The following is a 25429-nucleotide window of genomic DNA, read 5'->3' as shown; positions in this document are numbered from 1 at the left end:
AATGCCTCCATTCATATTCTGCATCTAATTTTTTCATAACTAATTTACAATTTAAGAAAGACTCTCCTTTCATCACTCAGAATATGAGCCCACTAAAATATCACTATGCCGCATTTCTCGAATATATGATCCACTGTTATACGTAATATATATTTTGGACATTCCTACACTCAATATAAAGAATAACAGATGGAAACACAAACATGTTCAGATGTGATGTAAAAATGCTGGAAGATTTCATTTGAGAGCTTTAACATATCCACAGCAACACTAATGTTGTATATTCACTGTAGCTACCACACCCTTATGGACATAGGACTATACAAACAACAGCAAAAATGCATTTATTATAAAGATTAAACTCCAACTTCAACATGCATTACACACTGTCCCGTTAAGGAAATGACAATGTTGCATATGAATATATTTAGTAATATATAACTTGGTATAAAAATTGTCTAGATATTTCCCACAATGCTTGAAGTAAAAGAAAAAAACACTTTGTCAAAGTAAGCTGCCAAAACAGAAAATGTTTTTTTAAGCCCGGTAGCCACTTATCCTTTTTTTTTTTCTTTTTCTTTTTTAAATAAATCATGATGTGGAAAAGTGTGAGCGACCACAAAACAGATGTTGCCTCTTCCATAACATAAATGAAGGTGTTCCCTCCACATCCAGGCCTCAGTGATGGCCAGACACACACTGCCTATTTAAGGAAACCCATATCTTACAAACAGAAACACTGCCTCTGTGAACTGCTCTGCGTCTGCTCACAACTCTCTCCCCCATGTTTCCACACTCCACCATACACAGCCTCCTCCAAAATGTTTAGGCCCTTTTCTCTAAATAAGGCAGCCTTATCGTAGTTCCTGTCATTTCTGCCTTTTTCCCAAACATCCCGAGCAGCGTCTGTGGCAGTAGCAAGCCGCAGCTTGTGCATTCTTTTGCCTTGTATGGAGAAATGGCCTGGCCTGGGATGTCTTTGTACGGGACAGGGCGGCCTCTCCATTGGCTGGGGCAGAAGGGGGAGGGAACCACCGGGAGTCTCATTCTTTAAACAAACTTTTCAGTAGGACTGCCTGCTTCCCTTCCTCTCCTGTATCGCAACCCAGACGAGAAGGAGTTTAAAGGACTCCCTGTGTACTTCTACCTGAAGCCAAGGTAAGAAAGAGAGCGTGTAAGACATTTAGAACAAAACAAAACAAACAAAAAAAGCTTCTGTTTTGATGTCTTTTTAGAGGACTGGAACTATGAGGTCTCTGAGTTCAGTGGTACAATGCTCAGCTGTCAGTGAAAGAGAGGATAGAGTTACAGAGGGCTTGTGAAGTGGATCTCTGATTAACGGTACCAGATAAGCTACAATGGAGCCGTTTCATCTGTTAAACAGAGCCCCAGTAGACGATGTGCACCTTCAACCTGAGAATAAGTTTTATATAATATGTACAAGTAGACATGCTCTGTATGCTTGTGTGTGTTTACTTCCATCTCATCACTATGGCACATTAGACAGAGGAATTTATGAATGCAGCCGACCCATTTAGATCTGGCTCACTCACATTCTCTTAAACATACACACATACACACACACATCATCATCATGTCTTTTAATAGGCGATGAGAGCTTAACGTCCACTCGGGTTCACTCTCTGTTTGTGTCTGAAATTCCTGAACCGTTGGCCTTTTAAGTCCTCACCTCAGTAGTGGTGACCTGCGTGACCTGAAGGATGAGGGATGACAGTACCAAAATGTGTGTGTGGGATTGGGTGTGTGTGTGTGTGTGTGTGTGAGGAACAGAGGAGCTTTGTCGTCCAAAGAGGGATAAGAAGGGGACACTGTGGTGACCGAAGAACAAATACCATTGTCAGTAACAGGCCAAGCCGAGGCACGTCAGCTGGACGCTTGTGTTGCTCAGATCAGAAATAGTTGTTGTCTGCCTCTTTCCATGAATCACCGTTGATTCACCTTGTGCACAAAGCGGGAGAGTTTAGCTGCAGATTCATCAGGGCTGGGAAAACTAGAAGATATAGATTGTGAACTAATCACTCTAGTCAAATAATCCCTCAAGGAATCAAACTTATTGATTACTTGAAACAGGACTGTTCTCTCAGGAGACAATACCCCCCACTGTATCGCTGGAGGCAAACCAGATAACTAAATTCCAGTGTCTCAAATTGGACTGTTTACACTGAGGCCACTGCACTGAAGTCCGGATACATCCTCTTACACCAGAACAATCACGGGATAAATCTCTGCATGATGAAAACGTGGTGTGTTGTTGTGTTGCGTTGCGAGAGTCAGAGGCCTTAATCAGATTGAGGAATTCCTCTGTTCCCGAAAAAAAACAACAACCTTGAGTCGGAGCTCGGTGCTGTTTTTGTTTCCAGCTTCCTCAGTGACTGTTAGATGGAGAATGGAAAGGCCGAGAGCCAGCCAACGGCACACACCTTCCAGATTTCTTCATTTTTCTTTCTGGCACGTGTAAAAAAAACAGCCGAAGCCAAAACAGTAGTCAAATTAAAGTAAAGACTGATCCAACGTGCGTCTGTGCTGGGAGAAAGGAAGGACAGAAACCACTGCTGACAAATTGTGTGTGGTTGGTTGGTATTACAAGGTAGTTACTGGCATGCTTCATTTGACACCCAAGTAATTAAGACATGGTACATGAACTCCCTTCACTCCGACGTACAGATCCATGTTTGGGTTTAAGCTCAGGACACTTTGATTATTCATTAACATTATAAACTCTGGACAGAGCCCTGGCTGGTGACTCTGCTTTGCATTGACCATAAAAATTAAAATGCTGCCTCATTTGTTTTTGAGTTCCCAGGGAGAGAGAAAGTTTATACTGAACACACAGATAATAGATCTTCTAGTTAGATAAACTTGGCTTCTCTGTGAGGCCTCTGTGAATCATACAGGGGACACACAGACTCAAGAAATGTAGGGCTACGGTTAGTTATGATGACAGACCGTGTCACGGAGACAAGTCCCACCGAGGCACTGGTTTGGTGAATATAGGGCAGCAAAGAGCTATTTATAAAAATTATTGGAGGACACTTCAGTGTAGCCACTGCTCTGATGTGTTTAGAGACGAACAGGTCGGAAAGAACGATACCTAGTAAATCTATTACAGCCTGTTAAATGGGAAAATATCCTGTATATTGTCTATTATACATTTAATTGTGTTATCAATGGTAAATAGACATACATTAAAATTAAAAACAGATTAAAGTGATGAGGAATTAAGAAAATATGTCTACATATTGATATTCCTTTTAAAAGTCTATATTTTCATTTCTGTACTTGAAGCAGCTATAATAAGAGATTAGCCTTTAGTTCAAATATTGAATGTTTTAATCTGGACAAATGCTGCATTTATTTAAGTTTGTATAGTTATTAAATGTTAATATTTGACAGGAAGAAGTGGCTTGTCAAGATATAGTTAACATTTCAGAATCATCTCACCTCCCCGGTGTGAAAGACTAAAGATAGTACCTTTTTTTTTATGAACTGAAAACACTGAACTCCCCTGAGATCTAATTATAGTGACAAAATGAAAAAAGTGCACAAAACTTTCCAAAAACCACCTGATAAATGTCAGAGCGGTGGAGTTACAGTTCATCTGGTGCCACGTACAGCGCTCCCATCAGTGCATGATGTCATCATTCTTCTATGTGACTCATCAGCCATATTTACCTGCTCCCTCCTGCCTGTCCAACCTGTCCTCCGCCTGCTATTGCCCACTGGGTGTAACACAATCAAAGAGTCACACACATGCACACGCACACACATGCACATACACATTGAATCACTGCAGTCCTGAATGTGAGTGACAGGTCTAATTCTGGGAGGATCTGAAGTCGGCTGCAGTGTGCGCACTGTGGAGACGCGTCGTTTTCACATCCATCACTACACCTGACATTCAGAGAGGATGTGATTCTCAGGAGAGAGGAAGAAAGAGAAAAACGATTCTCCCGCTCGGGGCAAATGAAAGACAGAATGAGTAGAAGAGGGGCATAAAAAGAGAGAGACGTAAATGTTGTGCTCCAGTTTTAAATTCCTCTTTTTCAATTTAATGCTGAAATCACTCCTTGTGTCAAACAGTGTTACTAAGGAACAAACCCCATGCCATGTTACCCTCTGCAGTGCAGCACTGCCACAATCTAATCAACCCATGATGAATCATGCTTTCTGAATGTGCACAGGCCCAGATCCAGCCGCCACCATGTCGAGCAAACGCGCCAAGGGAAAGACCACCAAGAAGCGCCCCCAGAGGGCCACGTCCAACGTGTTCGCCATGTTCGACCAGTCTCAGATCCAGGAATTCAAAGAGGCGTTCAACATGATCGACCAGAACAGGGACGGCTTCATCGATAAGGAGGATCTGCATGACATGCTGGCCTCTCTGGGTAAACAGCTTTGTCTTTATGCTTAGTTTTTAAGGCTGCAAGTGTAGATCAGAGGTTCAAAACCACCAATATAACACATGATGTTTAGTGAAAAGTCCAACAATAGATGCATTTGAGTTGATAGTCGACTCAACTCAGCAATCACAGTGATAAAAGGCCACAGAGCCCAGAGAAAAATGCAGATACATGCAACAGTGTGGTTTCTCCCACAGGTAAGAACCCCTCTGATGAATACCTGGAGGGGATGATGAGCGAAGCACCTGGGCCGATCAACTTCACCATGTTCCTCACCATGTTCGGAGAGAGGCTCAACGGAACAGACCCCGAGGATGTCATCCGCAACGCCTTTGCCTGCTTTGATGAGGAGGGATCTGGTGAGATGACTGGTTAAACACAAACCAAATAGAACAAAACACATTACATCACATCACACTATATAGGGATGTCACGATTACTTGTTTTCACAATTAATCGCGATATTAAAAATATTAAAAAAATAATTAATTCATCGTAAAGGTTCCTAAATATCGTCACTTTCCAAAAAAAGATTATATGTCAGAACCAAAATAGCCAAAATAAATAAATGCACAGATACTGTAACCAACTAACATTGAACTGGTATTGGAATTTAAATGTTATCCCCTGGGGGATTAATAATTGGTCTTGAAACATTTTGTGTAAATAATTAGTAATGTAATTATATTTTGCCTATATTTGATTTTATAGTGTTGTGATGTGGTAGAAAATAGCTGTGATTAGTATTTTCCTTGTAATGAGTAGTGTAATGTAGTCTTTGAAGTAGTTGTAGTAAAACCTTGTTGCAATCCTGAAATTAATTAATGTAAAAAATAATCGTGATAATTGTAATACCGTGATTATTTCTGACAATAATCGTACCAAGAAAATATATAATCGTGACATCCCTACATCACACAGAAGGTGGAACCATCTGATGATCTTTCATTGAGCTCCTTTGTGTTCCTTTGTGTGCAGGTGTGATCCACGAGGATCACCTGAGAGAGCTGCTGACCACCATGGGCGACCGCTTCACGGACGAGGAGGTGGACGAGCTGTTCCGTGAGGCGCCCATCGACAAGAAGGGCAACTTCAACTACGCAGAGTTCACCCGCATCCTCAAACACGGCGCCAAAGAAAAGGATGACGAGTAGAGGGAAGGAAGGAAGACGACTCGGGGCTCGGGCCTCCGCACACACACCACCCACCACACATCGGCCCCTATAATAGTTTCCTACCTTTGTGGAGCTTGTAGATTTGAAAGAAATTGAATAGGAATGCATATTTTAATACTGTATAACAATGTCTTTTATAAATGGAGAGTAGAATGTGTTTATTTAGATCTATGTGTTTATCAGTGGTAGAATCTTTGGGCTTCAAATATTCATCAGTGAAGGTCAAACGGACGAGGAAACAAAGCAACTGCATCTCTTTGTAGGGAACCTGGTTGGACTGATGCATTAACATCAATATGTGTGTGTGTTTATGTGTGTGTGGGGGGGGCTGCCAGATTCAGTGCTATATACAGTACCAGCCATGTTTACCTCCTCCTCCTGCCTATTCGCCTATTAACACACCTGCACAAGCACTGCAACAAGCCCCCCTCCCTCTCTGTCATTCGTGTCCCTGTATGTTGAAAATGGATAAAGAAGTTGATCATTATGTTTTCGTTTATTACTTTTTGACAATCAAAAGTGGGGAGCGCTTCTTGATGAAATGGTTAAATAGAGTTTTGTTTTTTTTTTCAGTCTAAACTCATGTCGTCCTCCTCCCAATCCGCTGGTTGTGTGTATTTGTTGAAGGATCGGGTATGACTGTGTCGTTGAAGGAATTCAGTCTTTCAAAATGCTCAGGCAAATAATAAAGTAAGTTTATTCATGCCGTTGACCGCAAAAACGTGCAAATGTGTCACTGTATCATGTCTGTGCTGCACCACTCAAACACTGTCTGTCTGAGTTAGCTGATTTAATTGGTTTAAATCACCAAAAGTTGAAGTTTAATACTTGGACTGCACACCTGCAAAACCACGGCTTAAATGCATTTTTAAAAACATATTTCCTTTCAGCTGCATCTCACAATGCTAACTAAAAAGATTACATTTTCATTACTGTAAGTTTATTTTTATATTTCACTGACATGAACTGAACTTCAGGTCTGTTTGACATTTTCTTTGTTTAAGAGAACAATAAAAACTCAATGTTTCACAGTAATGTCTGCACAATTTGTGTTAAATGGACTAAAACCTGCACTGACGTCAGTAAGTAAATAATCTAATTTAGCAAAATTAAGTTTTAAATGGTTCAAAATGAAAGGTTTTCTGATCTATTCAGCTTCTCTATCAGATAATGATCAGATCATTTATGATTAATTTTACACCCCTGAAAACTTGTTTCAAATTTAAGATTTTTTTCACAACCAAACACAATGTTCATTTAGAGTTTTGCGCTCAAAGCTCAACTAAAAAAAACATGCAGATGTTGTTTTACTGACAGTGGCCAAAACGACACAGCGACTGTCATCAGATTCAAATACTGAAAATCCAGAGACATGGTCGACAAAGTACAGGTACTAGCCTACAAAAAACATTAACAATGAATGCTTTAGCAAAGCAGTTCGGTCAGCCATGACAGCGAGCCGGTGTGCAAAACACTCAGTGCACATTTTCTCAGTTTACATTTAATGTGAACAGAGAAAATGTGTTGCAGGCCTTTTTGATGATGCAGTCTGATTATTACAACAAAACCTTTGCAAGAAAAAGTAGGTGAACCCTTTGGAATTCCCTAGTTTTCTGCATTAATTGATCATAAAATGTGATCTGATCAACATCTAAGTCACAATTATAGATAAGTGAACCCTCCGGTTAATGACTCAAAAAAAAAAAAGCCACAGTTAGCAAAGCTGAAGTCTAAACAAAGAAAACAAGATTGGAGCCAAGGTGCAAAACCTATAAAAACCATTAAAACCTTTTGAGCTTGCCGTTCACAAGAAGCATCTACTCATGTGAACCACGCCTTGCAGGAAAGATCTCTGAAGACCTACAGTCAAGAATTGTCTCATATTCTCAGTCCACAGTTAGATAAGTTGCCTACAAATGGAAACCAAAGAGCAGCATGACACCGCACAACTCTACTGGGAAAATGTTTTGTGGACTGATGAAATAATGCAGTTAATGCAGAAAACCAGGTCATTCCAAAGGGTTCACATACTTTTTCTTGCCACTGTATGTATGAAAGAGACTGAAGAGAAGTGGCATTTATGAAAAACTGAACTTTTATTCTTTGAAATGCTTATACAAAACACACATTTAAAGTTTAAGGCATATATTGCACGACTATTGAGAAGTTTTTATATAAAAAAAAGGGACATCATCCCTCAGTCGTAGGTTTAAGGCACAGCAGCCAGTCATACTGCCAACGGTCAGTCATGATTCACAACATGAACTTGGAAAAAACAGTTCTGAATGCATTTGGCTGTGAAGAAACTACACAGTTCGAGATAAAGTTCATGCCAATACATACAAAAAAAAAAAAAGGAAAAGAAAACATGAGCTTGAAAATATTTACATACATCAACATGTTGTCGTCTCTGATTGGAGCGTCACTTCCCGTCTATAAAACCCAATATAAACCTCACTACATAAAACCTGCCTGCCTAAATGTTCAGCCAGCCATTTTCCAGTATCACAACTGATTAGGTGTTGTCACAGTGGCATGATGTAGTACGAATGACACAAATATTACTTTAATAATTAATATCATTACCAAGTATTAATAACATATTAACTCATATGACCCAAACCTGACATGACCTGTGAAAATTGAGGTATAAATGCACATCAGTCTAGAAAAAGTACCAGTAACAAAAAAAAAACCCTCCACTGACATGTACAGAGAATAACCGGCAGTGAGACGATGCACAAAAAAAAAAGAAAAAAAAGTCAGCGCTTCGATTTCTGCTATGAAGAAGAAAACGGAGAGACTTCCTACGGATGCTGGGGTCAGTGCACCAGCAGTGTTTTGACCTCACATTACAAGTCAGGCCTGTGCACGCGCGAAATGTAACAGACTGAACCGAGCAGAAAGGCTCAACGACACTGGTAAACATGATCATTGTGCTACAGTATTATACACATGGGAACCCAACTCCTCCTCCGCTCAAATGCTACTGTGTTAATAGATATCCAGCTGGCGTCCGGCCATATATTGTGGTTTTTATGCTAAGACAGTTTCATAGAAACTACAGCTTTATGAATGAAATACAAATTCTACAGAACCCATTTCTAAACACAAGGTGGAAAAGTACTGATGAGGAGAGAGAAAGAAAAACAACAGAACAACATTTTGATGCTGTTCCTGAAAAAAAAGAAAAAAAGAAGCAAATTACATCTGCTACATTTGCTCCAATGCTATTAAGACATTCAGGTTTGAAATGCATTGACCCAAATCGACAGGGAAATCAACATAAATTATCTATCGATCCTCCAAATAAAAAGAAAAAGAAGGAATCCAACGTTTAAAGTGTTTTGCACCACAAAAGATGAAAGTGTCTCGGCTCTCTGCAGGTGTAACGTTTCATTTCAGCATGATGTCATCAGATCACCTCGCCACTGAAATTGATTTCTGCAACAGATCCAGTGACCTTCTTTCTCCCCTTCGTCCTACACTCAACAGCAACAACAACAACAATCCCTGCAGATCGCACACACACAACCACAGCAAGGTCAAAAGACACAGAAGTAACAGAAATAACGCTTCAGACAGGAAACACAGAGAAATACTGATCGTTTTGTTTTAGAAGACAAAAGAAGGACGTGGTGTTTGAGCGCGGGAGCTGAGTGGTTGACATGACGATTCACGAGGGCCAGTGAATCCTCAGAGCTATAAAAAGACAGGAAGATAGTGAGACGGGGGAGAGAGAGGGAGAGAGAGCGATGGAGACGACACACCAAGGTGAGTCAGTCGGGCTCGCTGCAGTACAATCAATCTCTCCTCCGCTCATCGGCACCACAAGTAAAAAAAAAAAAAAAGAAAAGAAGGGGGGTGTAGTGGAATAAAGAACAGACAACATCTTTAAAAAAAAACATCTGAATTGCACAACTATAAAGACTATGATGTTGTTGCTGTACGCAGAAAAAAAAAAAAAAGGAAAAACACTGTCTGGATAACTAATGGGAATGGATGACATGACAGGCAGCCTAGCTATTGATGTCAGTGCCTTTTGTACATTCAACAGAGTCCAGAACTGCTACTGAAGCTGCTGGTGCTCGTCATTTCACACCAACTGAAATTTTGTACAATTACGGGATATTTTTTTTAATTTTTTTATCTCTTTCCCCTCCTCGTTCTTGAACTGTATTGGGAAAGTGTTGAAAAACGGCATCAGAAAACTTTTTAACGATACATTTTTACTCTGCACTGAAGAAGAAGAAGACGAAGAAGAAGAATTGCTCTCTCTCTCTGAGGAACGGCGCCACAGTTTTTCTCAACAGCGTCCATCGAGGAAAAGCATAATTATTATGAAACGATAAAAGTTGCTGGAAATAGCACGTCGTTACTTCACTTGCACATCTAATTCATTGCCAGGCACGGGCTTGAATGTCAAAGAAGGACTGGTGATGAAGATACATTCTCCTATTTACAGTGTTGTCCAGCCTAAAAAAAAGGAACGTCTGGTCTCTCTCCTCCACAGATATATTTATAAAAAAAAAACAAAAAAAATAGTCGCCCCAGTTCCAGCTCCTTAGTTTACAGTTTCACTCACTGTGTGCAGGCTGTGCTGTGGACCCCACACTGTGGTGATGGGGGTCTTCACCACTTGAAGAGAGCTGGGTTGCCTGGTGTCGGCGTGCACCATGCTCCACACACTTGGCACTACTGCTGAATTCCTCTGGGAGCTACTACTAATGCTGCTGGTGGAGGAAGGCTGCTGAGGAGGAGGAGGAAGAGGAAGAGGAGGAGCGAGGTGGGAGGTGATGCCTGTTAGAGGTGTGACGGTTGGAGTCGACGTGGATGTCGGAGCTGAAGCCAGGACAGGAAGCGAAGCTTGGGCAGAGACGGGGAGAGAGGAGACGGGAGCCGGAGACAACACCGACGTGGAAACGGGCGATGAACACGGAACCGAGACGGGGATTAAAGGGGCTTTGTGGAACGGCAGGTAAAGCGGGACTCCTATCGGGGGGGTGAGAGAGGTGATGGCTGAGGAGGAGGCGGCGGCGGCAGCTGGAACAAGCGCTACGGTTGGGGGTGAAGCCAGGCTCAGGCTCGAGGCGGTGGAGGTTGTAGCTGGAACAAGGACTGGTGATGGCACTGAGAGCGGACTCGCTGGAGCCAGGATCGAGACCGGAGCTGATGGTGCAGAAGGAAGAGGAGGAGGAGGAGCGGTGGCGGCTGGTTTCTGAGGCGCCGGCTGTCCGAAGACCGAAGCCGACAGTGGCACTAAGGTTGGCAGGTGGGCCGGGAGCAGCTGAGGCTGGCCGGGGCTGGAGGATTTGACCGCTGCGTCCTTCTCCAGGGGGCTCCAGATGACTTTGTTCATCGGGAGAGGGGACAGCCTGGGAGCCGAGACCAGCATGGGAAGTACGGAAGCTGCTGAGGAGGAGGACTGAGGCGCCGGAGCCTTCACTGCCGTCGTCGGAGCAGCCATGGCCTTCTCCATCAGGCTCTGCACCCGCGAGGCGTCCATGACTTGCTGGCTGTCTTCTGGAGGCGGAGTGGGGCCCATGTCGCTGCACTGCTCCTCCACCGGCTCCGTCTTTACGGCCTCCGCTGCCGGTTTGCTCTGGTTCTCCTGGAGCCTCTTCAGGTTCTCCTGCTCCGCCGCCCGCTGCAGAGCCGCGTCCACCAGCAGCCTCAGGTCGCTGAAGTCCTGGGTGGGGAACAGCTCGGGGGGAGTCGGGGGAGGCGTGTTGAAGAGGCCGCCGGTGGGACTGGCCGCCATCGTTGTGCCGGTGAGACACGCCGTGTTGGCCCCTTGCTCCTCCGCTTCCCTCAGCAGGCTCTGCGTGTCCAGCCTCATCAGCGCCTGGACCGACCGCTCTCTGTCCGGGTAGCCTGCTCCGGTCAGGATGGCCGTCGCCGTGCTCCCGAGGAGACTGAGGTCCAACGTGGGCGCGGAGCGGATGACAGACGGGCGCTGCTGAGACGAGCCGGAGGAGGAGGAGGAGGAACTTCTTTCTGGAGAGCTGGCCCCGCCTCCGTTAGACGAGTGGCCCTCGCCTTTGCCGCCGACCTTGCGGGAGATGGTGAACTTGGTCGGGTCTTTGCCGTCCTTGCGTAGCAGGTCGGGGAGGAGGCGGCGGCGTGCGTTGATGAACCAGTTGCATATCTGTGGACAGAGTGGGACATTTGGAGCATGAGCAGAGCTGACAGGGATGACTTATAAAAGAGAAAAAGGTAGTAATGGAAAGAAAAAGTCAGAAAACTAAGGGCGCGCTCTTGAGATTACTGATGAAGGATTCGTTTGTGACCTGAGAACTTCAAATTTCTCATTTAGCTGGTTCCAAAACTAAACCTTTGCAACACATTCAAAGACTAAAAAACAACCCGATCTGAGCTCTGTGATTTCAGGAACCACCTACACCTTCTTCTTCATCATCGTCGTCTCCATCTGCAGACGAAGCCTTACTCACCCCCTCTAGCGGCGCTGCCTCCCACACGCGGAAGCGAGTGCGAGACAGACAGAGATGAGAGCTCTCTGAAAAGCTGGCAATGATGAAGGTCTGAGCTCAAATATGCTGAGCCACAGAGGAGGAGGCAGCCAAAGGCATGCCAGTGAACTGACTGCATAACAAGAAACTCTGCTGCTGCCTCATGCTGATCTGTAACGTCTTATCTAACGCAGCCTGCCTGTTTGTGTGGGTCTGTGTGCGAAGTGGGAAAGAGGAAACGTCTACCACTGATGCAACGAAGTGAAAAGAGAAGGCTGGAAGTGTCCTACAGCAGCACGGCACGGTGAAACCATCTGATCGTTGCTTTGCTTTCACTTGTTGATTAAAAAGCCAGTGAGAAAAAACTAAAATTCAATGAGAGTTGCAAAAGAAAAACTTGTATTTATGTGTTTTATCCACCATAGAAAATCCACATGTTCATCATGCAGACACATTCCTACTTAAAAAAAAACAATTCTCCAAAATGCAGAAACAGTGAGGACCGCAAATGTCATTTCCTGTGGTAAGTACCGAATGCCCCTGGGAAAAAACAAAAGAAAAACCAATACATAGATAAAATAAATAAATAAATGAATGAATGAAATGTCACTCCTCACCTGCAGCACGGAGAGGTTGGTCTGCCCCGACAGACTGAGCTTCTCCTGCTCCGACGGGTAGGCGTTGAAGCGGTGCTCGTACAGCCAGCTCCGCAGAATCTGCACCGCCTCCTTGGGCAGGTTGCCGCGGCGACGGCGCTTCCCAAACAGCCCTCTTCCCGACAGGTCGAGCGGGGAGCCGTCATCGCTGTCCGACACAGCCGAGGAGTGCTCCTGCTCCGGGCGATGCTCTTCCTCCAGAGCTGAAAGAGGAGGAAGGAGGAAGAGGAGGAAGAAGAAGGTGGTTTTCAGTCACGTTGGCTCTGTCTGTCATTTACCAAAACACATTTTAAATCACATCTGCTAGTCATCAGCTGCTCGTTGTACAGGAGGTGGCTCAAATCCTCCATGTTGGATCTCTATGTGTGCAAACATTTTGCCACATATGAGGCGTGGAGATGGGAGAAGATGATAACTGTTTATGGACGGCTGTTTGCTCACCTGGCCTTCTTCTAACAGGCAGATGTTTGCTGTGATCCACTCACATGTGCAAAATAATAGTCACATTTTTCCACAGTGGGAGAAGCTGTATGCGTGTGTGTGTGTGAAAGAGCTCAGACTGGTCAAATAAACAATAACAAATGTCTAACACTTGCGAACAAGTGCAACAAATCTAGTTGTCAGTTACTTTTAACCTGCACTTCCAACCCAGCGTGGAGTGAGATGGACTCCGACTTCCTGGGCTGAACATGTTTAAACAATGGCTCAGTGGTTTGAACTTTGTTGTGTGTTTCTTTTCTCTCTCTCTCTCTCTTTTTTTTTTTGCTACCCATGCTCGGCCACTGGAGGGAATCGCCCCCCTTCAAAATGGAGCATGCCTGATCCCAGGGGTGGGCCACAGAATGCAGTAAATGTCTTTCTCTCTGGGGCTGGGGTGAAACCTGACCCCCAGGGCAGCGCCTGTCTTCACAAAGGAGATTGTGTGCATATCAACATCACAGTAGCCACCGGCCCAGGAATCTATTGACCATGCAAAGGAGGGCCGTTTTCACCTCACGCCAGTCAGTCGCAGCTCAAGACCGCTGCAGCAGTTTTTACGAATCTTTTCAAATCTGCATTCCTCTACAAACGAGGGATGTACCGGACCAAGTTAGAAAAGTGGAGGTGGTGGTGGGGGTCTAAAAACATACAAATGCTAATTCTAACTCAATGCATTTCCCTCCCTTTAGTTCCTGTAAATGAGCTAAATTCCACTGGTGACTTAACTTACCCATGTCAGACTGAGTGAGGCCCAGCTCTACTGTGTACCAGAAATTAAAAACAACACAAAACATACACTTAAACTTAAATTTCTGCAAATTTTCCTATGTTACTGTTGCACTTTTCAAAAATCCTGATGTGATTTTGCAGACTGATCTCAGTCACAGCAACAGTGAAGTTAAAAAAAAAAAAATCTCAACAGTTTCTGACTTCAGTTTAATTTTGCTCAGTGTGGATACAACACATGAGTGCCTCCCATTAATTAGCCACAGTTGAGTGTGACAGAGGCTCCAGTTATTCTAACTTCTAATAACAGTCTGTGGGAGAGACATGATGGAGGCCACAACAAAGCTGCACTACTCCCACCACACCAACAGCCCCCACCCACCCCCCCTCTCAGATCCTCTGGCTCCACTGTACTGACATTTAAACGTCGGTCACAAGGCATCAACAGTCCACATTCACTGTGGGGGACAGATCCAGTCAGATAAAATACAATTTTTAGAAAGCCACCCAGACAGATGTGAAGGCAGATGTTGGTTTTGGTACAATATGTCACAGCAGCGTGGCACAGGGCTGTCAAACATGGACAACTTTGTGTGTTTACAAAATGTCCCCAATCTGCACAGCAGCACACAGCTGCTCAATCTGTGGCCTGTTGGTTTGGTTTTTACATTTATTTTAAAACTATAAAAAAAAGTTTTTAAAAAAGCTCAACAGTGCTCTAAACTCTGACCACATTTTGAATCTTTAACACCAGCCCAGTGAACATCAAACAAGTTTTCAGACGCCATGTGTGATCCAACACTATCAAATTAAAAAAAAGGTCCAAACTGCACAAATGTTGGGTCCAAACTGTTCAAACCCGAGGAGCCACTTTGGCTAAATTAGCCATCTGGAGCGCACAAAGGACGCACAGCCTCCCGCATGTCGCTCCGCCAGATGGACACCATGCCTGCCTCCACAGATAACTAGCTGGGTTAGCTGTCCCTCCAAATTTAAACACAAACACACGCTGCATTTGCTCGCAACAAAAAACCCCGCATACCAGGCAAAACCAACAGCGGAGGAGCCAAGCAGGGCTCTCTCTCTCTCTCTTTCTCTCTCGGGCGGACACTTTTTTTTTTTTTTGCGGGTGATAAACGTGCGTGGCAGTGATTAAATAAAACACACGACGCGGCGGCGGTGGTGGTGGTAGTGGGCGCCTTGCTCACCTCGTTTGAACGCTTTCATTCTTTGTTGATGGGCTCGCCTGAAAACACGCAGCTGTCCAAGTTGCTCCGTACAAAGCGTGCAGCCCGGGAGCCAAACGATGGTTGACACACACAGAGAGACACACACACACACAACGGGCACTTTCTTCCAAGACGCCGAAGGTGTTGCGCTTTTTCCTGCTTTATTTTCTCGTCTCTGACTCAAAGACGTCGCTGCTGGGGCTTCACCGCACGTCGAGGCTCGGCCGGACGGTCCGTTTCCATCGCTCTGCTCCGCTTTCCGCCAGGACAAATGTTTTCTGTTTTGTGTCGCTTGTTCCTTTTTTTTTTTTTTTTTTTTTTTTTACCTGCACACAGCAGCAGCAGCCAGCGCCAGCTCTTTGCCAATCTTGACAGTCTCGGCGGGGAAGAGCCCGCCTCCTCTGCGGCTGTGGGCCAATCAGAACGCTCCGCCACGCCCCCTCGAATGGCGCCGGCCAATCAGCGCGCTCCGCCAGGCAGCAGACAGGCTCCCCCGTCTCGTTGTGACTGACGGGAAGAACATTTCATTCAAAATATAGTGCAGTCATTGAAACAATGTTATTTTCTCGACGCGGTTAAAACCCCGCGGTTACACTGACTCGGGTTTGTTTATTTGAAGCAGCTCGGTGATGTTTTGAACCACAGCGCTCAGTAATGTGTCACCGTGTGCAGGAGACAGACACAGTTGTGCGGAGGCTTTACGTAACATTGAGCAAAATGTTCTTGTTACATAAATCATAAACGTCCAAAGCGTCGACTGGTGACCACATTTGACTCGTGCATTGGATAAAACACCAAAATACACTCATCTCTGCTCTCATATTATCATATACTCACTCTAATCCTGCAAATTTGACTCTGGGTCTTTTTTTATGATAGTAACACAACATGTGTCTCAGAGGTTCCTCTCTGAAAAAAAAGAGGAGGGGGATTTTGCTTTGAATCCTCAGTCTGAGGGAGATGGGAGATTCCCCCTTGGACAAATGAGCGGGAGTTCAGATTTCAAAAAGGAGGATGACACAATTTAAATCAATCCTCATCGACCTGTTAATTCATAATAAATAAAATATAAACAAATCAAAAATAAACCACAAACATAGATTTTAAGTCGTGAATAATATACCAGAATGCATTGCTGCAAAAAAAAAAAAAAAAAATCACCATGGACCTGTTGAGATAAATAAAATATAAACAAATCAAATATAAAACACAGATTTAAGGGTTGGGAATAATTTATCAGAATGCATTGCTGCAACAAAAAAAACACAAAAATCACCATCTCATTCAAAAATCAGCAAAAAAAAAAAAGTAAACAAGTGACATTTTTGAGAAAGTACTGTGTGCATTTTATTGAATCTTTACGTCTCTCTGTTATACATCTGAACAACCTTGAAACAGTATAAATAGATCTAGAGCATCGATTGTAAAAGATGAAGATTTTTCAGTCCGTTTTTTTTGTTCTTATTTACAGAAGACAACTTTAAAGAAGCACAGGAAGAAGGACGGAGGGAGGGAGGGAGGGAGGGGGTAAGGGGGTAAGGGTGCAAAAGCAAGGTTATTAGTTTCATCTTAATATCAAAGAACCCTTTTTACTCAGTATTGCACATATAGTTTTAAATGTTACCAGAGTATAGTGACATGAATCTAGGTAAATCTCATTTTATGAACAACACACACTCCCACACTCACATACACTCAACTCTTGTCTCAGACGGTAAAACCCTTTTATACTAAACAACCCCACAGACCCCGGCACACACACACACGCAGCCTATAGAGTATTATACTGAACAGAACCTACTTTTTTTAAAATATGTGCTTGCTTCATAAAATATTTGTTCTAGTATTTTCTTTTTTTTACAGACAACTTTTTGCTACATCATATCTCATGTGGCAAGAGCATAAGTTCTGCACCTCAACCCCAGTGTTTTCCCCCAGCGCTCGATGATGCCCGACCCAGTGGAACAAAGCAGAGATGCGAATGAGCTTGTTTTTGTTGTTTTGTTGGGTTTTTTTGCAAGCAGGCCTTTGGACGACTGTATGGGAGTGGATTCACTGGTGTCCCAGCTGAGGTAAACTCTCTTCCTGGGATTAACCCGTTTCTCTTTAGTCTCAAGTGACTTTTTTAATTTTTTTAAATTTATCTCCGTCCTGGAATGTAGAAAAAGTGGCAAACGCATAATCCAACCTTTAAGGGTAGCTAAACTTTATATAGCATGTTATAAACCTATTTTTTTCTTTGTAGAGTAGAAAATGAAGGTACATTGGTGTTACAGAATAGATGGTACAGCCACAATGTAAGTAAGTAACACATTTCTTTCCTTGTTTAACACAGACTATTGCTTTTTTCCCCCCAACATTTATGATTTATGACAACATGATGCAACTTAAGTACGGTTTATTATGGCTGCAAAATTAAACTTTGACCAAAAAAAAAAATGCTTTTCGTACCACACACATTGGCCACCTCCATCAAACCTATACTGGACCATTATCACCCCAAAAATCAATGGCTTTGCAGCAGACCCACCCACCCACTGTGCAGCTGGATCACAGATAACCCTACCCAGGAAATAGACCTAGGTGTGTCCAGGTGATATGTGTGTATTGGGTAGAAGTACTGTTAAAATGCATGGAATGAGCTCTTTTCTCTCTTTAAGTGGCCTCTTTAAAGCCACTGACATGTCTGACATGTGTTGTTTTTTTTACACATCCAACCCTTTCACTCTCTGATGGTTCGGTCGTAGGCTACAACAGCTTTCCAGCTGCTCCAGATGCCACATTTGTGTTTTGATGTGCGTTGCTGACAGGCCCGAAAAACAATCTGCACTCAATGGGGGGAAAAAACAAATGAAAATGATATGGTTTGATATTGAACAATGCGTTAAACTTATTCTTAAAAACACAAAGGTGAGGGCATTTAAAATGTAGAAACATATGGACAACAAGCTAACCTGTTAACTCACACTAGAGACAACTGTGTTGCCTCCACTTGGCTTGTTTTTTTTTTAGGGAAACAACTTGTCACATACACACAAGCTTTTCCTGGCAGTCAGAAATTGAATCAAATCAAGCCCACGGCTGAGTCACACACACACAAAAGGCCTTCAGGTGCTAACGATGCTGTCCACCTCAGTCAAATGGAAGGGGGCATTGACAGCAACCGGGGAACTGGCTATTGACACCCCTGGGCCGTTTTCCTCGCTGAGAGTCATCCCCAGCAGGCAAACACAACAGGCAAACAAAGGCCCGCCATCAAGAGAAAGCTCTTGCCAAGATAGAGAAAGAATGGTGGTCATCAGGCTCTATTCAAAGCCCCAGGCCGCATTTTTGAGTCACAGTGGGTGAGAGAGGAGCAGTGCAGCAGTCAAAGCAACGGAGTGACATCGCAGCAGTTTAACATAATTAATTAGGACGGGTAAGGTTTAGATTAGTTAACCATTACTTTACTATTAGGGAAGCAACCAAATGTGTTAGAGCTGTGTATGTATGTGGTTGGATGTGGATTTCTAGACGAGGTAAATAAAATATGTTAAAGTAAACTAACAGGCCTCATTTTAAACCACATGGTTTTAGGGAAGTGGCTTCAAACCAAAGATAGATGATGATTCTGTAAATATGTGAAATGCAAACCGTGTGTCTTCTTAATGCAAAACAGGGCAGGATGGAAATGTTGACTTCTAATGTAAATACCTTTTTTTCAATGTGTAGGCTACATTTTTAAACAATGTACCATTACCTCAAACTGAGATTTAGCAACTGTTGCCCTCTAGAGGTCAGGAGGAGAGGGGGCAGCCATGTCACCTTATAGAGTGACACACAACAAACTCTGCTCTGTGTTTTGAAGCCACATTTCATGTTTCTAAACTTGCAACTGGTCTTGAACGCTCCACAGCGATTACTCAGCGTTGTCACAGCTCTGCGAGAACACCTGCGATACATATTTGTGCTGTGGCCACAGTCCACTCCGTCTGTTTTCACAGCAAGCATAGTTACGATTGAGCTCCCTGCTGATGACATTTAAATACATGAGATGAATCTGAAACAGTGAATTCATCTTTGGCTTATGCAAGTCTCCCATGAAACAAACAAGAAACAAAAAAACAAAAAAACAAAGCAAGCAGCATTCAATAAATGATGAAAAACACAATGACTAATGTATGTAATGCTTTTAATTAAATATTTTTTGTTTCTTTGAATAAAAAAAGTGCAGATACTTTGGACGATTTCAATGGCGGGAAAAACAAAGATGGTAACAAAGAACTAAGATTGATTCTGTCGAGTGATGGAGGCAAAATAAAACAGAAATGCTTTTGGAAAAACAGTATAAAAGTAACAGTGAGACGTGTACTAATGTGTGTCCCCACAAACAGTAACAGTGTTACCTGCTGCATTACTGAAGTAAAAGCCCTAGATTCATTTGAGATGTAGTAGTTGAATGCTAAGTGAGGTTAATAAAAGCACTTAAAGAAGCCCGGGACAGACTGAAATAGTTACGTATCTGCAGTTAAAGAACAAACATGAAGTTAATGGAACAGAGAGAAGCAAAAGAAACTGAAGAGGATTTTTTTTTTATCCTACAGAGAAAACGATGTTCAGAAATATTGTGGCCGCGGTCGTTCCGACTGAAACTGAGATCCTCATGCTCGGTCGTTGTTTACATTGGGATGTGCTTTCATTCAAAACCGTTAAGAAACTAAACGTTACAGATTCTCACCAGTGTTTAAAATCTTTTGACATAAAAACACACACAAGAGTTAATTGATAGGAACTATATAAATAACCCCTCCAACCTCACTTCTGATTTCATCATACCAAAAATATTCATAATAACCTGATCTAAATGGATTTCTATACAAAACAAAAGATGAGTAAAAGTAAACAAATAAATACAAGGAAGACGTACATTAGGTGTGAGTTTGTCGAGTGGAAGTGTAGTGGATGTAGTGTGCGCAGTGTGTGCGATGGCCACAAGGCGGTGTTGTGAAAAAGCTACAAGATGGCCAATGATCTGGGAAGAGGACGACAATGGGAGACAGAAGAGCGTCACCGCCGGTCTTCTGTCCACTTAATAGATCTTATAGCCAAGATAGAGGAACGTTTAAAACAGTCTTCATATAGATTCTTTAGGATATAATCGTCATAATAACAATACCTTCATTAACAATTTTTATGATATCAAGAGTAGTAACAAGAAATGTCATCAAAGTTCATCAACTGAGGTTTTTTTTTTCCAATGGCAGCCTCAAATGACGAGTCTCTTGCTCCACAGTCTCTTATGCACAAGTTCGATGTTTAATTCTCTGATTTGTTAATGGAGTGTTTGATGCCACCAGGACCAGCCTATAATTGTATGAATGTGTCAAAAATGCCCAAATTAACCCCCTCCCTCCCCATCCCCTCCCCGGTCTCTGGGAATTTGATCTCTCCTCCCCCCCACCACCTCTATCCATACTCTGAGTAGCTCATTTGCATGGCAAAAGTTGTCCTCCACTTTTTTTTCTCCAGGTATTTCAGTGACACTTATCTATCCTTTGATCCAGCTCTACATCCTTCTCGGTCGCTGTCCGTCTCAGAGGCGAGTCTGGGCCTCGGGGACGTAGATTTCGATGCTGTCTGCGCTCTCTGTGGCAGAGTTCTGGCGAAACGAGGCGGCCTTCTTAGCAGCCAGCAGACGCTTGCGAGCCTCCTGTCTCTGCTTCTCTGCCGAGGCCGAAGAAGAGGTGGATGAAGAGTCGGCGCTCTTCTCGCGGCCCAGCGTTGGTCGTCCCTTACCGGCCTTCTTTGTTGCTGCTGGAGGTGCCACCTTCTCCTCGTCCTGTTAGTTTTGGAGCGATGACAGATGACAGACAGAGGAGGACAGAGGAAGTGGAGCGAGGTGCAGTGGGAGGAGAAGGGACAAAACACAAGATATAGGACAATGAGAGAAGGTCATAAGGAAAACTGTTGGACAGGTTCTGTTTGTTAAGGCAGGTTTTAGCAGACAAGACTTTGACAAAGACATTATGCCAACGCTGATAAGTTTTTGTTAAAGCTTTTAAAGAACAGGAAAATAAACAGACAGACTAGACAACAGGTAAAAAAATAAGCAAACATTGAGAAAACCAGTCATTTGAATGACAATTTTCAGAGACATGAGATGGTAACATGAAATGATGGCACAGTGGATCAAACTTAAAGCACAGGGAGAGGATCACAAGACACAGTCGACACATTGGCATAGCAAAGCAACAAAAAAGCAAGAGCTCTTCAGCTACAACATTAAAAGATCCATAAAGACAAACACACACACACTCACACACACAAAGGTAGGTAAAAAATGAAAAAAGAGGGGGACGGTATCTGGGAGACAATGAGATCATTTCAGGTCTCAGAGCTTCGCCCCCTCCTGTCACTTTAATATAATAATGACCATTCCTAGACTTTTAATACTATAAAAAATTCCCTTTGTAGTTTATCCTTAGGGAGAAATATGTGTGTTGTAAAATATGCGAGAATACAATTATGTGATGGTGTTGTTAAATCATGTAAATGGATGTGTTCCTTTGCATAAAACACCTAAAAACTGTAACTTGTGTCTCTTTCTATTGTGAGTCTTGTCTTTGTGGCTGTTAGGTATTTGTAGTGTTGTCATGTCTCTCTGGTGTGTCTAGATCTGTACAACCTGTAATTATAATACATATTATAAAAGACAAACACACATATTCAGACAGAGAGCGACAGACAGGAACCAACACAGACACATAAACACAAGAATAAACATTCAAAGAGAACAGGAGATAGAGCAAATCTGCATTCTGTCACATGAGCCAGTGCACCGTAGCCATGCTCCACTGCAGCACACACATCAGTGAGGGACGCATGCATGCTCAAAGCAGGGCCCGACACTTATTAAAGACACACCAACGGCAGCCCTCTTTGAGATGAGTCGTTCCATGCATGCCTAAAGGGACCTCTCTTGCCCCTTTGAGTTGGACAGGGAGGCCCTGTTAAGAGTTCATCATCCCACGTAGGGACGGACGGACGGGGGGGTGTGGGTGTGGGTGGGAGGTTGAAGGGGAGGTAAAAAAGAGTGGGAGCGATGGTGGTGGTGGTGGTGGGAGGAGAGAGGCCGGTTTCGGCGGCTTTCCTACCCCAGCCAGGGCACTGGGCAGCAGGGGTGGGAAGTACCTTCCGCTCAGGGGGCGACTGGGCAGCTGCAGACGGTACGGGCTGCCAGTCACTAGACTTGAGGTGGTAGAGCTCGTCGAACTTGAGGCTGATGTCCTCGATGGAGAGCTGCAGCAGGTCCCAGAAACCAGCCAGGTCCTGGGCTGTGGGTCGCGGATTGGCATTCACATTCTGACCAAGAGAGATGGATGGAAATGAGTGAACGATGTATGAACGATGCAGAGCGAGCACATGTTGTACAGAGATCATATGGAATATATTAGAAAGAAGAAAAAAAAGAATTAGTGGACAGTGGAAAATGTTACCAAAGACCTGAACTAGCACAAGGTGAAAATCTTATCCCATTGATATTTAAATAGAAAAATACAGATGGGAGTTCAATCTCTTTTCTTGTGTTTGTCTAACTGTGAATCAACCAGTCAGAGTCCATTACCCCAACACACATCTATGTCACTTCTTGTTATGGGCCACTGCATGTTAGTTAGTCTTCCAGGGTGGAGACGACAATCAAAGCTCAGAAAACTGGGCCACCGGCAGCAGATGTGGATTCAGGTGCAAAATAAATCTAAGAAATAAATCACCCAATATGTAAAAAGATGACCAAACTTTATTCGAGATGATTTCACAAGTAAAAATCAAAAAACAAAAACAAAACTGGGGTGATCCTTAAAATACTGTGTCCTAGATGTGTCAATAAAGTGAGAGTCGTGGCAGTGGGTGGGGTATCTAGGTCAGTTGTTGTGGGTTTGTGCCACTAAACACCGCTCATCCCAGTTTTTGGTGGCACTGGTCTGAAAATGGTGCAACGTCTTCTCTTCACAGCTGTTGTGTTCATGTGACTACAGGAGCTGAGGTCATGTAAAGAGGCTGAGAAAGGCGGAAGGTTAGGATCGCCAGAACTTGTTTTTAACTCAACTCCCTTTTATTATTTTTTTTACCTCCTTAAATAATTAAAACACATAAACCATCTCTAAAATTAGTCCAACGATGGAAAAAAAGGCAGATTAATAGTGAACAAGGTTAACGTCACATCTTTCAGAAGTGTATCTTTTTGTCCAGTTACTGTTGTATGGTCTATTATTACAGACTGTACGTATTGTAGACAGATGCTGCACTTCTCATATTCACCACTAGGTGGCGCCATGTTACAGTTGAATTATTCTGCCAGGCTGAATTTTGTACTAGAATAAAACAACATCTCAACATCTATTCTGAAAATGACACAGTATAAATCAATGTGATGTGATGTTATTGCAAAAATGTATAATACACATCTGATTGTTATCATGTCTGTTGAAATAAAGGCTTTAAATTATCCTAAATAACTAATATTGATTACAATACTGATAAAGGCTTCATCACTGTAAACAAAAAAAGAACATAATAATTCAGGATACACCACTGACATTATAAATAACAACAGACATGACCACCCACTTGTTTACAAACAGCTGTCTCTATGTTTGATGTCTGTGCAAACCGTGCGCAGATTGCCAGATAAATACAAAGTAAATCCTGCCCTGACATCCTCCGACACAGCCACTGTTTGTTCTGCTCTGGGCTTTTGTTTGCACAGGCTCCACTCTGTTCCTATTTAAGCAGCTGGACTCACTGCTGTGATGTATGTGCTGGCATTTTGGGCAAACCATATGTGTGTTATGTCTTATTCTGCTAACTGATTGATGACAATCAGGGAACAGAGGAGCAATTACTGCCTCAAATTACACCCGTAGCTGAGTGGATGTACAGTTGGAGATATGCCAAGCAGATTTTCTGGAGAGAAACCCAATTTGCCAAATGTCTAATATATTAATACAATATGTTTAGTCACTGCAAAAGCAGAAATTACTCATTGAATCTGATAAGGCGCTTAGTCAGTTGGGAGACAGAATACGGTACATTTATATTGATGAATATGAAGCATTCATTGTTGATTTCCTTAACTAATAAAGCAAAATCATTTTTGCACATTTCACGCTACGACCTCTGTTGTTTAAACAGCACAGAAATAATGACTGCTGATGCAACCATGTGACGGCGTTCTTGACAAGTATCAGGCTCAGGCCGGGTGTGGTTACCAACAAATATTACATCTTTGGAAAATTCTCTCCTCCCACATTGAGGGTTTCTTAAAAACACTACAGTATATTTTTTTCTCGGTGGTGAACTGGATTTTTGAAAAGTTAAATGAAGTCAAGCTGGAAAAGACTTTATGTCCACGTTCACTTGACCAGTATTTTTTAAGTTGGACATCATATCCACCTACAGAGCAGATGGTTTATTTGAGGAGCTATAGTATTATGGTGTCATGTGCTGGTAATTGGCTGCCGCCTGTATAATGCCATTTCCAGTAAAACACGTCACCAGAGAGGAATGACTTAGTGGCTTATTATAAGCTCCCTGTATTTTGTGCTGGTGTGCCACCGTGCCTTATTCTTTTGCAGACTAAATATGTTGCGTATCATGGCAGATTAGTCAGCTCTCATTAGTGTGAAAGCCTTTTTTGTGTTCTTGTGTTTTGAGTAAAAGGTTACATTTGGGGTTTGGTTCTTGGTCTTAAGATGTGGATGCAAGTTTCCGTTTGATACCTGTGCAGGCCTGTAGAGTGGAAGTGTCACAACAAAAGGAGAAATACACACCAAGTTTTGTTCACACAGTCCCCGGAACTGCTGGAACTTCTGGGACATGAGGAGCTGGGCACTTCCTACTGCGCTGCGAACCTTTCCCAGCACTGAGGAAAGAACAAATAAACATCAACACAGACGTTTATCACAATATTGGAGTCCTGTTATTCCAAGTATAGATGACATATAGGGCTGGGTTTAAAGAAAATCGATTTTCTGATTCATATTGATCTTCATTTGAAATAGCAATTCAGAAAATCCTTAGATCGATCTTTTAATGTATGACATTTCCTGTTTCCTCTGTTAGTGGTGCAAGACTGACAGGACAAGATCACTGTTTACATTTTATTGTGTCCATTCACTGCTGAAATGTACACATTGATTGCAGTACTTGAATTATCACCCATGACTGTAGTGAAGAGTTGCACTGTTTATTTCTGGAGTGGGTCATGTTAAATAACGGCTTTTGGGTCAATGT

General features: G+C 43.0%; 3 protein-coding genes across 9 annotated transcripts in view; 1 reads left to right on the top strand and 2 right to left on the bottom strand.

The window, feature by feature from the left end:
- The first annotated feature begins 1078 nt into the window (after positions 1-1078).
- myl9b (myosin, light chain 9b, regulatory) lies at positions 1079-6325 on the top strand. The gene is made up of 4 exons (XM_085775970.1): positions 1079-1158; positions 4203-4406; positions 4619-4780; positions 5400-6325. Exons 2-4 carry the CDS (start codon positions 4223-4225, stop codon positions 5573-5575), a joined length of 522 nt encoding a protein of 173 aa, XP_085632096.1. The 5' UTR covers positions 1079-1158; positions 4203-4222; the 3' UTR covers positions 5576-6325.
- Positions 6326-9755: 3430 nt separating this feature from the next.
- On the bottom strand, positions 9756-15415 carry tgif2 (TGFB-induced factor homeobox 2). 2 transcript variants are annotated; one of them, XM_085775968.1, is made up of 3 exons: positions 15137-15248; positions 12684-12925; positions 9756-11744 (listed from the first exon to the last, which is right to left on the bottom strand). In XM_085775968.1, exons 1-3 carry the CDS (start codon positions 15153-15155, stop codon positions 10161-10163), a joined length of 1845 nt encoding a protein of 614 aa, XP_085632094.1. In that variant the 5' UTR covers positions 15156-15248; the 3' UTR covers positions 9756-10160. The 2 variants fall into 2 exon arrangements, with proteins under 2 accessions (XP_085632094.1, XP_085632095.1); XM_085775969.1 differs by lacking the exon at positions 15137-15248 and adding an exon at positions 15346-15415 and having other exon boundaries at positions 10109-11744.
- A 3896-nt stretch (positions 15416-19311) lies between these two features.
- Positions 19312-25429, bottom strand: part of dlgap4b (discs, large (Drosophila) homolog-associated protein 4b) — an 89516-nt gene continuing 83398 nt past the window's right edge. For 4 of the 6 annotated variants that reach the window (XM_085775961.1, XM_085775964.1, XM_085775963.1 and 1 more), the window contains 3 exons: positions 24967-25058; positions 22328-22498; positions 19312-20975 (listed from right to left, as the gene is read on the bottom strand). In XM_085775961.1, coding sequence (XP_085632087.1) covers positions 20730-20975; positions 22328-22498; positions 24967-25058 — 509 coding nt within the window. In that variant the 3' untranslated portion in view covers positions 19312-20729. Of the gene's footprint in view, positions 20976-22290; positions 22499-24966; positions 25059-25429 lie in introns of all 6 variants that reach the window. The other 2 variants (XM_085775966.1, XM_085775967.1) reach the window with 1 other exon arrangement.

This window comes from Trachurus japonicus, chromosome 5, assembly GCF_045865225.1.
Source record: "Trachurus japonicus isolate A0001 chromosome 5, Traja_1.0".
Taxonomy (NCBI): Eukaryota; Metazoa; Chordata; class Actinopteri; order Carangiformes; family Carangidae; genus Trachurus; species Trachurus japonicus.
The sequence above is the reverse complement of the archived record's forward strand: the minus strand, read 5'-3'. Positions and strand labels throughout refer to the sequence as shown.